Source organism: Opisthocomus hoazin, chromosome 6 (assembly GCF_030867145.1).
Source record: "Opisthocomus hoazin isolate bOpiHoa1 chromosome 6, bOpiHoa1.hap1, whole genome shotgun sequence".
Lineage (NCBI taxonomy): Eukaryota > Metazoa > Chordata > Aves > Opisthocomiformes > Opisthocomidae > Opisthocomus > Opisthocomus hoazin.
Window position 1 is genome coordinate 47,165,387 of NC_134419.1, and position 14,740 is coordinate 47,180,126.

The window sequence follows — 14,740 nt, forward strand, 5'->3', positions numbered from 1 at the left end:
CTAAGCAATACCAAGCAGAACATGCTCAGAAATGTTGCTTAATGTTCTCACACTCAGTGTGCATGCTTCATTTTGTGAAAATAAAAGTGGTCCAGGAGAACAAGTCCATTATCACAGAAGCTTTTGACTGGGTACAAAACAGCAAACCCCAAGTGGGGTAAGCAACATGTTTCCATAAATCTTGGGCACCATATACCCTCTTGCATCCATCCTCCTCCAGAACGTGTTGGAGACAGAGGCATTGACAGGGAGGCCTGCAGTGCTGGAGCAGAGTCGTAGATACAGCCATGTGCTTTCCACCTAGCGAGCTGACAATCAGCCTGGTCACCATCAGCAAAAATATTCGTTAGGTTGCCCCTCTATCTTTGGTATTGCTTCTGAGTCCACACTGGATCGGGCAGACAGCAGCCTGTTTGACTCATCGGGGGTATGTCTAGTCAAGTATTCTCCTTCCACGCCTTTTGCCTTGGCCCCAGGAGACAGGCTTTCAAAGGTGACATAGGACTCCTGAATCTCCTTGGGTTTCCGCACAAAGCATTTTTTGCAGCGCCTTTTCAGTGCTCCACAGCAGACCACCAGCGTCAGAGGAACAGCAATGACACAGGCCACACTGATGACAACCACATTGATGAGCTTCTGGGTCCCTCCAGCGCTGGCAACTTCATCTGTGGAAAATATGATGCATTGCTCCTTCCTAGGGATCAGCCCTTTCACACAGACACACACGATGTATTTGGTCTTTGGCAGCAGCCCATAAATGGTGACCTTGGTCTTCCCTGGCTCCACGTTGATCCGCCGCATGTCTCTCTCTCCAAAGACGGCATAGAGGACACTGAACACTGTCGTGTTCTTTGCCAGAGGTGCCTTCCAGGCCAGGGTGATACTCTGGTCGGTGTCTCCTATCACCCTGACAGACCTCACGACTCGCTCTGGCTCCTGCTGACTGGTAGCTGGGCTCACCAGCAAGTTTCTGGGGTTGCTATCTTGTGCCACATCTGGGAGGAGGAGGCCCTCTCCGATGCCCACTCCAGCCCCCACGGTAGGCATGGTGGAGGTGGTGATGACGTACCTTGCCACTAGCTTGTCATTGTAGGCAGCTGCCTCCATCCCGTTCGCCTTCCCACTCCATATGCCTTTGGCGTTAGAGTTGGGGTCATCCGTGCTTTCTGAGTCTGTGATGATGAGAGATATGAATGCCTCCGTTGCCCCCAGAAAATTCTTTGCTTTACAGATGTACTCTCCAGAGTCGAGATAAGAGACTACAGGCAGGCCCAGAATAGACCAGCTCATCCCATCGCTGGAAATCTCTTGGTGAACTGCAAGAAAAGAAAAATGTAAAATAACTTTGCAATAATCAATAAAAGTAATAACACATTTTGTAAACTATTAAGATTCAATCAGCCAAATGTTTACTCAATACGGTAGGTTCATCATTTCTTTTTGTCACCAAGAACATTACAAAATCAAAGTAAATCCAAGAAAAGGACATTAACACTAAAAAATAGGTTATGTTGGGATTTACACTGTTTCAGAGCGAATATATTTGAAGCATTTGATGGTATTTCCTCCCAGCTGATGTACAGTTTGAAAACAGAAAAATAGCTGAAAAAAAATAACCCTTTTATGGCTAAATTACTGCAAGTTTTTATATTGAGCCAAACACAGGGAAGTCCGAACACTTACCACCAAATGACATGTACCCAGCTGAGTGTTGATTGTCTCACTTGGTTTACCAGGAGGCTAAAACTAACTTTTTTGCCTTTTTCTATTTGTGCAGGAATCATGCAGAAGGGTAAAGCACCTTCGTCATTATCTAACCAGCCTCTTTAGGAAGAGCACATACTGTGTCTGCCCTTTCCCATGGAAAGGTAAACCAGGGAGATGTCTGAAAGGCAAAAGGAAGACAGGATGCAAACTGCTGCCAAGCCCTCGTGGCATTGGGCTCCAGCCTTGGCAACCAGGGCACGTTCCAATGGCAATGAAATACCATGGCAGCAGAAGTTACTTTTTCAGTTTAATTATTTACTGAATGAGTGTATTAAAAAACATAAAGCTACCAGTCTTCCTATGGCACTTCCCCATACATACAGACTGTGGGCTGGTTCTCACTCCTTCCTATTCATAACACCAACATTCCAAGCAATTATATTATAGCTTTGGCACAGAAGCTGCCATTGCTGAGAAATAATGTATATTTTCAGCCAACTTTTTATTGAAAGGTGCTACAGTCTGATTCAATGAGGCAAAAAGATACATTGTTCTCAGTTGTAGCTCAAAGTGAACTCAACATATGCTTTCAGGAAAGGATTCTCTGTTTTATTTGTTGTGGTGGTTCTCTTTCAAGCATAGGAGGGCTGTTCACAGCACGATGAGTAGACACTCTCATTATGAGGAGCAGCTCTGCCACATCCAGCACATTACACACAAGAGAGCAATGGCTTGTGCAGATCCCAAAAAAAGGATATTTGTTACAAGCGGTTCTACTGCTGTGAGAGAAAGATACTCTCTTCCCTGTTTCTGTGCACTCAGGAGCCCAGTAATCCTTTAAAGACCAGACCCTATACTTTGTGATTTATTTGCTGAGTTTAGACCCTCTGTGAAAGTCAGAGCCAGGCCTGGAAGACAGTAGCATTCAGGGGAGGTAGGAGGGATGAAAGTTCAGGTCCTGAGCTAAAATCTCTAGGGTGAAAAGATAAGGATGATAGCCCTGAGTGCAGTAAAGGTTTCCTGCCTAAATTCCCCAAACATTAAAGGACCAACATTGCAATTTGGGGTCCAATCATTCTTGTGAATGGAAATGAAAGCATGATCAGTCACAACAACAGTGGTTGGTTGATGGCTTCCCCCACAAGAGTGGTGAGCACAGAAGATGGACCTGGTCAGCACTTCCCCCATGGAGCATTTTCCAAAGAGACCTTGTAAATCCATCAGAAAAGAACAATTTCTTGGAAGCTTTGCCATTGAAGTATTGTATCCTTCAGCAGTTTAGTGACTCTTTTCTCTTTTAATGTATCAGTAATGTCACTTGTTTGCAATCTTTTCTTTCTTTGCCACAGCAGGTTTGAATCCCAGTTGAATTCACGTCAGACATCTCTCTGCCAGAGATGTTTACTAACTGATTAATAGTAGCTCATCATTGGTCTCAAATTCAGTGGGAAGCCTTTTCAGTGACTCAATAACTAAATAACTACTCTAAAAATGCCTCTTGCTACTGCCAGATATCTTTCATTTCTTTGGCTCCAACAGTTTTGCAGAAAAACCCTTGACTCAGCTCACCACCACTGCAATTGTTACGAAATGAACAAAACCATCTCTTTACACATGATAGTATACATTTATCTGATTATATTTACATCAACATGTAAGTAATTTTAGAGTCTATAGAAAAATCGCAATGCTATAGTGAATTAAGCAGGATATTACTGTGAATTATACCAAATCTTTATTTTGCACTACTTTATTTTTGGGGGTCTTTTATAAGTGGGAAGGATCTATTGTCCTAGAAGCTTCACTTTCTGTACAGTCTGCAGAAAATAAAGTTGCATGTCTCCCTCTTTCATTCCATGTATATGAGAAAAGCTTAAACCACACCCACCTGTGCCATTCAGCTGAGCACCGTCAGCCCTTCTCCAGCTGAGCTCAGGAATGGGCACCCCCGTTGTCCCACATCGCAGGAGCACAGTGCTGCCCAGGATGGTCTTTACTTTGGCTACGGATGTATGTACAACAGGGCTTTGGCACTTCCTTAGCTCAACTTGGCTGAAGAAGACTCCTGCAAGGCTCCGGGGGGTGAAGCATTTTAGCCTGGGCTCAATGAATGCTATGTTAGGAGACTGGAAATTCAGGAAATGGACCATTTCATACAGACTGCAGTCACACACCCAAGGATTGTCTTGCAAGCCTGTCAAAATAAATCAGAGCACTAAGTCACTCCAATAGCACCTTTTGTTTCTGCTACTTCTGTTTCTGTTTTTCAGCAGGACAAACAACCTCTCGCTGCCGTTGGCTGAGCTTGGTGGATCCTATAGCTGCCAGTTAGTAGAAGGGAATAGATATGGCTTGCTAAGGTATCTTTTAATCTGGAGCAGAAATCAGACTCTTTGAGTTCAAAGCAGGATATCATGAAAACATTGCTATTTATGCTCGCAAAGAAGCAAAACAAGAAGTTATTATAAACACATTTGGTCCCAGGATGGAAAAAACAAATAGCCATGGGGGAGGGTTGGTTTGTTTTTGGGTGTGGATTTTTTCAATATGAAGAGACTATGGAGTCTTTTCCTTAGACAGGCTAGGAAATTCTTCTCTCTGGAGATTATTAAAATGTTAGCCAGATTATCAGCCCAACCGTCAGGACTGCAATAGGTGTAGGTGATCCTACTTGACTGTAAGAGTTCTCTTCCAGCCCTGTTATTTGAGGGGTTTTTTCACTATTTTAGTAATCTGTTGTTTTTCCTGAAATGCTGGTTTACACTTGATAAGATGAAAAAACTGTTTTAAGAGGCAAACTTAAGAATATACATGTTATGATATATAAAAGAACACAAATAGACTATCACTATATTAAGAATACACACATAGAAAGGGGTATATTGAAGAATACTCTCCTGCTTCAGAGTCCCAGAATATTTTGCTTTTTCTTTTTTCTGCTATCTCAGAGTGTACTTATTGAACTCAAATTCTGAAAAAAATGAACCTTTACTCTGTTAAAAATAGACCTGTGAAGATGGTACTGAAAAAGCAAAATCAGAAGTAGGGCAAAGTGGGAACAGAAATTGCTGCATTCTGATTAAATCTGTGTCATCCTACTTACAAATATTCACATTCATCTGTCCTGTGGACAGTTAATGGTCCCTAGTGACTTTAGCTAGCAGAATTGGTGCTGGGGATATTTGCACCACCTAACCCCATTTGCGCATTTGAAGTCGAAACCAGGAGCATGGTGTCCCAGGGCTCCCGCTTGCCGCGGGAGCAAGCTCTGCTCCCTCCAAGGGGCTTCACCTCCTCTTTTCCACAGGCATGGCTCGGGGCTGGCAACTGCCTGAAAGAAAAGAGTACTGATACTCCCTCGATTCCCTGTGGGAGGAAACAACAGCTGCCCACCCTGCGCTGCCCACTCCTGCTGGCCCCAGGCACGCTGCAGCAGTAATCATGCAGGCAGAGGCTTTCCAGCAAGAACAGGTTTTGACACAAGCACAGAGGGTGCACCATGAGGCTCCGTGAGCATCAAGGAAGTGCCTGGATTTGCTAGAGTCAATAGAAATACTGGGTCAATCAAAAGCCTCTGAGGCCTCCAATAAACTGTTTTAAAGACTGCTGAAATGTCTCTTGCTGAGAACTTTGCATACCATCCTAGCCAGGCTTGGAAGGGGATCTGAAAGTGGTGGAATGTGATTGGAGGGCTTTTCTTATAAATTAATGTATTAAAGTTAAGAGGACTATAAAGAATGAAAGTCCTGACCCAGATTTTATGTCAGTGATGGCTTTATTCCTCTTTATTTTGGACATGATAAATACCCATCTTTTTCTTTAATGCTGTTTAAAAAGGATCAATTCCATAGTTATCGTCATTAGAAAGTTCAGAGCTTGGCTTTGTTGGTTTATGGCATTTTTGCTTCTGACTTCATACACTAGATAGATAATAATTTATTCCAGATTCCCTGGCAGGTGCCCCAGCCCCAGTTGATGCCACGGCACCCCCAAAGCCCTAGTGAGCCCTTTGCTGCCCAGCATGGCACAGTCCCTCAGGCTCATGTGGTCAATCCTCGTGTGCAAAAGCCTGCAGCCTTGGCACAGACCGCCAGCCAGCAAGCTGCCCCTGGAATTACTTCTTCTTGAAGTAGTCTACATGAAAGGGCTCTGAAGAGGAGTCACAGTGGTGCTCTGTAGACAAAGGAAGGGACTGGGCTGACTCTTTATTATTCGTGGATTTCACACCTCCATACGAAACAGTTCATGGGCAGAGCGAAACGGAAACGTGCAGCCGTATTGTCCCATTCTGCTCCTGCGAGGGACATGCGTTTCATATACCTGTTCCCTAAGGGCGTCAGCAGGATAGGACACAGAAGCCAGAGTGTTAATACCGTATTAATCTTAGCATTATACTCATTTGCCTGCATGAATTTTTTAGGATCCCAGCAGAAGCTAACAGTGCATGGCTGGCTACGTAAATGCTCAGACTGGCCATGAGCGTCAAGGCATGATCTGTTTCTCTCGACAAAATACTGTCCTAATCTATATTGAATGGAATAACATTTTTACGTGTAACTTGACTCTGAAGAATAAATAAAGAGTATGATCTAGGCAATGTCTTGTCACGCCACAAATGAAACAGGCAATCCCAAACAGCCAGCTTTGGCTTAAAGAACTTGATATCCCATCTGGCAAAACAAGATGACGAAGCATCTGCTTCTCTCCTGATGCTAATGAAACTTTAAGCAACATGTGCTAAGGACACTAAAAGTTTTGTATGTGGCAATTTGAACCTTTTAAAAGTCTTGTGTCTCTTTCCACTGTGCTCTGGTTTTAAAACTTTAGTTTTGAAAACTTTACCCCCCTAAACGTATCCAGAGAACAAAGAGCAGTTGATACTTCCCGGAGTGAGAGACAACTTGCAGTATCTCTGACGAGATTATCAGCACGTGCCTGAACTCACATTGGTGGCTGTAGAGGCAGTACCTGCACAGGCACACAAGCAAGTGATGAAGTTTATGGTGTCATAAGCTGGGTATGGGGAGCCTGAAGTGAGTTTGTTAATATGTAAATTAATTTGTACACTTTATACGGGGTATTAAATTGTACACAGCATTGTACTGGCTGTGGTAACCACAGTGGGTGAAAATGCTGCAATAAGATGCAGAGCTCTTGACATTTGTGGCCCCTCCAAAATGTCAGAGAAGTCTCTTACCTAGGATGATCTTGGAGTTATCGTTGGGGAAGTAAGGAACAGCCTGGAGGTTGGCCCAGGTGGCAATAAGAGCCTGAGGAAGAGTCATCAGCTTATTGCTAGACAGGTCCAGGTATGTGATATTCTTGACATAACGAGCAGCATCCGGAGGGACTGAGGTAAGTTCGTTGTTGTGTAAATCCAGAAGCCTTAGCTGTGGCATGTCAGCCAGGGTTTCCCAGGGGAATGATATTAAGTCGTTCCCATCCAGTCTCAGCTCCTGCAAGCGACGGAGACCCTTGAAAGTGATCCCGCTGAGGCTGGCCAGGGAGTTGTAGGGCAACCAGAGGTACTCCAGGTTGCGGAGCGCATGGAAAGCCTCTCCTGGCACCCTGCGGATGGCTGTCTTTTCTATCCGGAGCTTGGACGTATCTACAGGGATGTTCACAGGCGTAAGGGTCATCTCCGGGTCGTTACACAGCACTGTCCTGGGGGGGAAACACAAACACAGGTGTGACTTTCTTGTATTTTGAAAAGCTTTTGAAACTTCATTTTAATGCAAGACTTTGATCTGCCTTTCTTTTTTCACAAGCTTCCTTCCTGCCATTTCTTACTTGCTGCTGATCTCTACATCATCACAAGTAGTACATCAACTAGCAGTAATACGTATCTACGTTTTGACTGCAGAGATTGGAGTGGTGTGAGTCTGAGTTCGGCCCATGTAGTGTTCCTGCGCTTTTTTCCTTTCTGTTTTTTTTAGAGTACTTGTGATAGACAACTTTCATGCACAGCAGAGGATTCTGGTGCATGTTAAAACAAAAAGATCCATAAATTGAACAATAACAAGAAGCCTTACTGACATGTGGTATGGCAGGAAGTAATAGAGATTAAAAATGGATCCTTGGTTTGTGAAATGAGCATGAGAAAGCCACCTAACAACTCATTGGAAATACACTACCGCAAGCTCTGCTTTGCTATGAAATAGTCTGGAAGGTGTGTACAGATGGTAGCAGTCACTGCAGCGCAGGCATGCACAGTTATGAGAGTGAAAGTGCAAAAAATTAACTCTTTGGAAAATGCCATACTAAAAGCAAGGCAGATTTATGTGTCTTAATCATTCCTGCCCATTTCTAATCACCAGAGGTCAAATCATGAAAATCCTATGCTGCATTTTCACAGCCTTCTTACAGAAATATTGTGGCTTTGACTTTGCAAAGATGTGGGATTGTAGATAGCCATGAGGAATTAAGGGAGATAAAACAGGTCTCTCAGACTGCACTTTAATTTGCCTGTCAGTAAGGAGAGAAAGGCAAGTTCTTCACAAAACACAAAGCCACCTTGCGAAAGGTTAACTGGTTAGATAGGCATGTCCCACTCCACATGCTAAACAAGATATCGCAAGAAATGTAATGCAGTCAGTCAAATAACATTTCCTTATCATACTGCCTGGCTGATCAACAGAATATGACAAAGCTGCCAAAACCAGACTGGTTTTGGCGGAAAGCAATTATTCCTCTACTATCAACAAAAACAAATAACATTGCTGAACGGCTGATACATGTTTCCCGGAGTTAAGTTCTTTGAATCTACAGCTGAATTGTTAATTCATAATCAAAGCATAGTACATTACCCTCACCCAGCTCTTTTATTGTGGCTTGAAATCCTGCCCACCCTCAGCAGGAAGTTGAGATTTTGAGGAAGAGAAAAATCTTTCAAATAACAAAAATCCAGAAACCCTCTTTCAATAAAACATTTTGTGTGTGTGTATGCGTGACACAAAATGTATGATAACAGAGACGCAACGGCAGTAAAACAGTGTGCTTCTCGTAGTGTTCCTGAACTATGTCAGTGAGCACTAAACATTTAATCTATGGGATAATCACCTGCTAATAGTGAGCAATATGAATCATAGTGCAGAAAAAAAAAGGTGACATTATGCTCCTTAAGGGACTAATGGTTATTTGCTTTATTATGTACCTTACCAAAACACGCTAGAGTATTTTCCAGTCGCTGAGAGGAAATTCCCCTGGGAACTGTGACATTTATGGAGCAATAATTGACTCTCCCGCTATTACACTCCCTTTTAACAATTGCAGACGACTACTGTCTCTACCACGTTTCTTACTGGCAAAGTTTCTGGTATTAAATCTGTAGCACCATTAAAGACACAAGAAAGTAGATCGGTTTCATGGAGATCAAAAATACAGGGGATAGCCGTCCATTTCTGTATTGTGGTCTTGTCTAGAAAAAATTTCTTCCAAAGGATTTTGCAAATACAATATTTCTGTCACAAAACCTCCTCTACTGTGAACCACACCTTATAAAAATGTAATCTGCGTTTCTTTCAGTCAGATCACTACTTTTAGATTACCCTTCAGAAAGACATTTTTATTACAGTCCTCCAGAGAAATGTCTGTACATCGGCATTGCATTCAAAAATGGATGCCCTTCTGGTCTTGCCTTCTTTTTTAACTACAATTTCCAGCCTGAGAATTATCATATTTAATTTTTGTTATTGTTATAATCTTTTTTTTTCTGCTTCCTTCTCAGCCAGAGTCTATCACTTTGCCTAAAATCTCCAACTGAAGGATTCTTTAAGTAAACGGAATTGCAGATTTTAGTACCACAACATCAACCAACTCTAGTCACTCTTTAGAAACAAACCAGCAGAGCAGAATAAAGCCTTCTAAAACTAGCATTTTCAGCACAAAATTTTTTTTAAAATTATGTTATTTAACTTTTATTCCCTTTTTGCCATTGCACCAGCTGTAATTATGTCACTTCTGTTCTCACAGAGGAGATGCCCAAACGCTCTCTCTGAAATCAGCTTACTGCGTTTTCAGAAGCTAATCCTCTGCAAATAAAGCTAGAGCGCAAAGCGACTGGAAAAATAACGGACGCGAAGTCTGGACGCAATATTTTCTCCTCTGAGCATCCTTACGGAGGAGAAGAAACAAAACCCCCAGCACCCAGAGGAAGAGCGACAATCCCCCCCGGGGCGAGCGTCGGCATACCTGGCCTTCGTCCCTTCGCTGAGGCTGTGGTAGGCGCAGCTGCACTGCGACGGGCACAAGCCTCCCGCCCGCGGCAGCCCTCCGAGCACCAAGCAGCAGAGCAAACTCACCACGATCCTCATGGCTACCTGCGCATGGGAAGGACCCCCGGGCTCTAGACGACGCGGAGGGTTTCGTCTATTGTTTTATCCATTGACTGGTCACATCTTGTTAACTCCCTTTCGTTTTCAGCCACGCTGTGATCTTCCAGCCCTCGCTGAGTCCATCAGATAAAAAAGGATAGGCAGGGATTAAGGATGGGGACTTGAGTTATTTTCATGAAGGTGCTTATTGCTTCCTGGAACCGTACCGACAGCATTTCTTCCCTTCGGGAGCCCCATCAAAACACTCTCCTCAGGCAATCTGTGCCTCTCGTGCAAGAAAAAAGCAAACATACATTTTGGGGACCTGCATCACAGGCAAAATCACTGTTATCTGACCAGGAATTAGCAATAATTTACTTCCTCACAGGGAACTGGGAATACTGAAAAACAGTTTATTGTGCTAGTGCAATGTAAGCTTCCTGTATAATAATACTAAAAATATATAGTGATACTACTGAAATGCTTTATTTTCTTATAAAAACTCCTAGTTTGATCAAACAGTTATTGAACTGTTGGCAACATGCCTGACAATAACAAACAATGAATAACCCAGTAAACACGCACATATTTCAGTTTATACCGCAGCTAGCACACACCTGCAGGACTCAGCACTGTGCTCAGACTTGCTGATACAGCAAAGCCCAGACAAGGGACCATTTTTGGGAGCACCACCTGACGCAGGGCCATGGGGCAGCTTCAGGAATGCTAAGAAAATCTCAGCTCTGTCTTAAGGACAGCCCAGGACTGGGTGTCAAATTATTTTTGTCCACTCCCCTTGAAGAGAGTAGTTTCCCATCTATTAGCAAAGGCAGCCGTAATTGCAAAGCTAGTGGGACTACCCATGGTTTCAGCAGCCTTCATCTGACTCCAAAGAACACAATACACATGAGAAAAATAGAGCTCATATATGCACAACATGAAAGCTTAAGAAGTGGCTACTGGAGATGGGAGCAGAATACTATTCAGACTAGCAACAACCTCTCATGTTTATAAAGATTATTTTTTTCTGTTGAGTGTGAAAGTATATAAATCACTCACACTACAATGTGCGATAGTCCTTTAAAAGTAAAGACCTTTGGAGAAACTAATACATTATTGTTATTTTCAACCTGATCAGATTGCTGTTTCCCCACTTCCCAGCCATACTGCATTATAACTTTGGCAGAAAAATTGAACCCTGTGTCAGACACAAAACAGAAAACACAAGTTAAAAGTTAACAGAAATAAGAAGTAACTGAATGCAGCGGAACAGCTAGCAACAAAGCGCTAACCAGACACTACTCCTTCAGAGATGCTTTAGGAAAATATTTATCTTCCAGTTCTGGAGCTGAGGAAAGCTATCTAAACTATCTAAATTCAGATTTCCCTAGGAAAGAACCACAGCTCTGTATCTTTTTAAAAGCCTGGTTGTATCTACAGCTGCCCTTCTGCAGAGATGCATAGAAGAATCAAATCATATGAACAGCCATAAAGCCAAGAAAGAAACATGAACAATCTAGCCCAAAATATATTTCAGAGGTTAGAAGAAAATATTTTAAAAAACAAACAAAAAATTGCCCCACCACAGGTGATTCAACGTGCAAAGCTTCCACCTCAGAGTGCTATGAGAGACAGACATGTTTTGAAGAGCTGCTGTGGATGTTGCTCCTCAAAACTCAAATCTCTTCCATGTTTGTGCAGCCATCTCAGACCCCTAACAAAAGAGTAGTCCAAAGTAGCTGTCAAGATGGACAGGGTGTTCCAAAACAAGTGTATCATGGGCAACTTGAGTTGCCTGTTGCTGAAGCTGGTCTCTTCTGTTGGCCGCAGAGGGAATTAAGGGACCCCAGTTCCCCAGCGAAGCTGGATGCAGAAGACTGCATGGTGTAACTACCCTCACGTCTCCACTGCTTGCCCCTGCCCTCCTGCCCAGGCTGAGGATCCGCCTGTGCAAGGAGGATCCCTATGGGATGAACTGGCTGAGGCAGCTCCAGCTCCAGAGTTCACCTCCCACGTCTCCTTTCCAACATTTCCTCCCTATAGCGGATCTGTTGATTTTGTTTTTTCTTTCAAATATGCCATCAGAAGTCAACCATCAGAAGTGCAGCAATAGCATACCTGTCCCTACGTACAAAGTACCTGCGGGTTAATGAGTATGCTACAGCAACAGTAGAAGGCATTGATCCCAGCAAAGATCGCTTACCAGGATTTCTGGCGTACAGGGCTCTTCATGCAGAATTCATCCTGTGTTCTTCAGCAGGATGAAATTACACTGGCAATTTTTCAATAATTCTGGGTAATGAACTCTCAGAGTTTCAAGGTAATCTAGATGTGGTTTGGGGCTAACTATTAAACAGACATTTTATAGTGCCATAGTTTTGCATAAGCTTGTTTCACAAGTAACTCCGATAATTAATTAAGGCTTGTAGAAATCACTTCTGAGAGGATGGCCCAAAGGATTATTTTTCCCCATGCTATTTTCACATTCCACATTTATTGTCATTCAAAGAGAAATTCAAGTATCTCATTATTTGTTTCTGAAGAGATGAGAACATGATGCAGTGCTGCTCATTAAACATCCATAGCTGTGCTCTCATCGACTTCCATTAGGTCCCATTTCTAGATTTAATGATTTCTCAGTTCCCTTAATGATCTCCAAGATAAGACCAAGCTCATTGGGTTATTTAGTGCACTCATTGGTCAACTTGCCTTGTTGCCCAGACTCTGCCTCAGCTCAATATTCACAACATTGACCAAAACATCTCTCTCGCCACTGAAGTTAACTTCCACTTGAAAAAGCAATTCAACATAATTAACCTCTTGCCTCTGTTTTGTTCAGTGTGTCTGACAAAGTGGTTTCCCTCTATTGAACTGTATCATAAGATTTGCTCTCATGAACCTCAATTTTGCCTTCACAAATGAAACATTTAAGTTACAACTACATGCCGGGAGCAGTAGTAGAAAACTTAATTTATAAAAAACAACAGCAATCAATAAAGCATGCCTTAGCAGCTGCTAATGCTTCGCACTTTGTCAAGAAAACAGCTACTTAGTTAACATGACAGACTCACTTCGGAACAAGAAAGAGAAAAACCTGGTAGCAGGCCGAGAGATTAATAAAATAAGATAAATAAAAGTGGTAATGTTAACATGTTTCTCACCTTGGAGCATATCTGCATGTGTGTCCAAGACATGTGGAAAAGGGAGGGAAAAGGACCAGTCAGCAAATAACACAGTTCTGCTTTATCAGCACTTACATGTTCGAGGTTATCCTCCCCACTGGCTACATTCTCTTATAATTGTTCACCGGTGCATCACCACCGAATGATGCAAATGATGGGTTAAGCCACAGATACACCATTATTAGGCTTGGTCTGAATGGCTGAGAGCGTGGGACTGGTCTCGCCATGAGGAAACTCAGCAAGACGTTCATCAGGAGGCAAGGAAAGCGGCTCAAGTAGGCTCTGGACATACGGAGTTGGAGGAGGAGGAAAAGGAGAAGGAGGAAGGCCTTGGTGCGCAGGGAGCAGATACATTCCCCTGGTGCACAGGCTTCACAGATGCAACAGAAAGGAGCAGGCAGAAGAGGAGAGAGAGAATTGATACAATGAAGGCAATGAAACAAGATGCCTAAAAGTATAAGGGTAGATGCCAGTACTTGCAGTTCAGGGACTGCGTGACGGGAACCGCAACCACGCGCAAGGCAGCATCTCTGAATGGGCTGCAAGAAGACACTGCTTCTGGTTACGTCCATCCTCCCTCCCTAATTCAGTGAGATGGAACAGATAAAACTGGAAGCAAAATCTGGCTGCTGGGTTCAACAGGCCGTGTAGTCTCTTTTACACACAGTTGTGGTTTGTCCTGAAGCACTTGTCTGCAGTGCAACATCTTTCTAGATCTTCACGGTATTTTTACATGTATTACCTCCTCCCAATCACCAGACAAGTATTCACACATTATGCTACTTAATTTAAAATTAACACTCTTTAGCTAATTTCCTTGAAGGTGCAGGTGATACTTATATCAGACTTTTTTATAATCAATAGCATATTTTGCAAGTGCTAAAGTTACCAGTACAGAGTAAAAACATTTTATTCATGACAGCCAATTCCATTCCATAATGAAACTAGTGGGAGGTTGGCCCTTCACTTCCACTGCCACGATTCTGCATCCTAAATCATAAAAATAGTGCTTCTTGGTGCTTACTTCGGAAGTAAACAGTCTCTTCTCTGCATCAAGCTAAAAATATCAACTGGAGAAAAAAAACATACAAAGAAGCAGCCAGCAAGTGTCATTCAGCAGAAGTGTAAAAATTTGTTTTGCATTCTCTGAGAACAGGCAGAACCCCTGTTTATATTTTTGGTGTAAGTAAATGCAAAGGAAATGGGGTCAAAGTCTACTGTCAGCAAAGCTCAGCACATGGCAATCTTTCCTGTCTTTCCTAAGTAGGTATAATTTAGAGAAAATTTATTGGTTTGTTTTTAATAAGATTAAGTTAATTACTTGATCTTATAGTTTCCATTTTTTTCCCATATAAACATTTTGTACCCAGAAATGTTTTATTAGCAGATTCTACTCATGAGCTTGAAAGAAAAACTTGAGTGACAAACTCAGCATGCTTCATCAGGTCACTCACTTTTAATATGGCCATTGGACAGAATTTATTTTTACTTCTTTTCCCAGTAAACATAGAGAAATATGGCATCAAGCAAACAAACCAG

General features: G+C 42.7%; 1 protein-coding gene across 1 annotated transcript; it reads right to left on the reverse strand.

Annotated features, from left to right (window-relative positions):
* Positions 1 to 330: 330 nt before the first annotated feature.
* LRIT1 (leucine rich repeat, Ig-like and transmembrane domains 1) lies at positions 331 to 10,019 on the reverse strand. Its single transcript, XM_075424165.1, has 4 exons — positions 9,898 to 10,019; positions 6,905 to 7,371; positions 3,596 to 3,901; positions 331 to 1,316 (listed from the first exon to the last, which is right to left on the reverse strand). The coding sequence occupies exons 1-4, from the start codon at positions 10,017 to 10,019 to the stop codon at positions 331 to 333; spliced, it is 1,881 nt and encodes a 626-aa protein (XP_075280280.1).
* Positions 10,020 to 14,740: the final 4,721 nt, after the last annotated feature.

Coding starts and splice junctions, on each gene's coding strand:
- LRIT1 (XM_075424165.1), bottom strand. CDS start 10,019: ATGAGGATCGTGGTGAGTTTGCTCTGCTGCTTGGTGCTCGGAGGGCTG. Junction 7,372..9,897: donor AGCGAAGGGACGAAGGCCAG/GTATGCCGACGC, acceptor TTTCCCCCCCAG/GACAGTGCTGTGTAACGACC. Junction 1,317..3,595: donor TGCTCAGCTGAATGGCACAG/GTGGGTGTGGTT, acceptor CTTTTCTTGCAG/TTCACCAAGAGATTTCCAGC.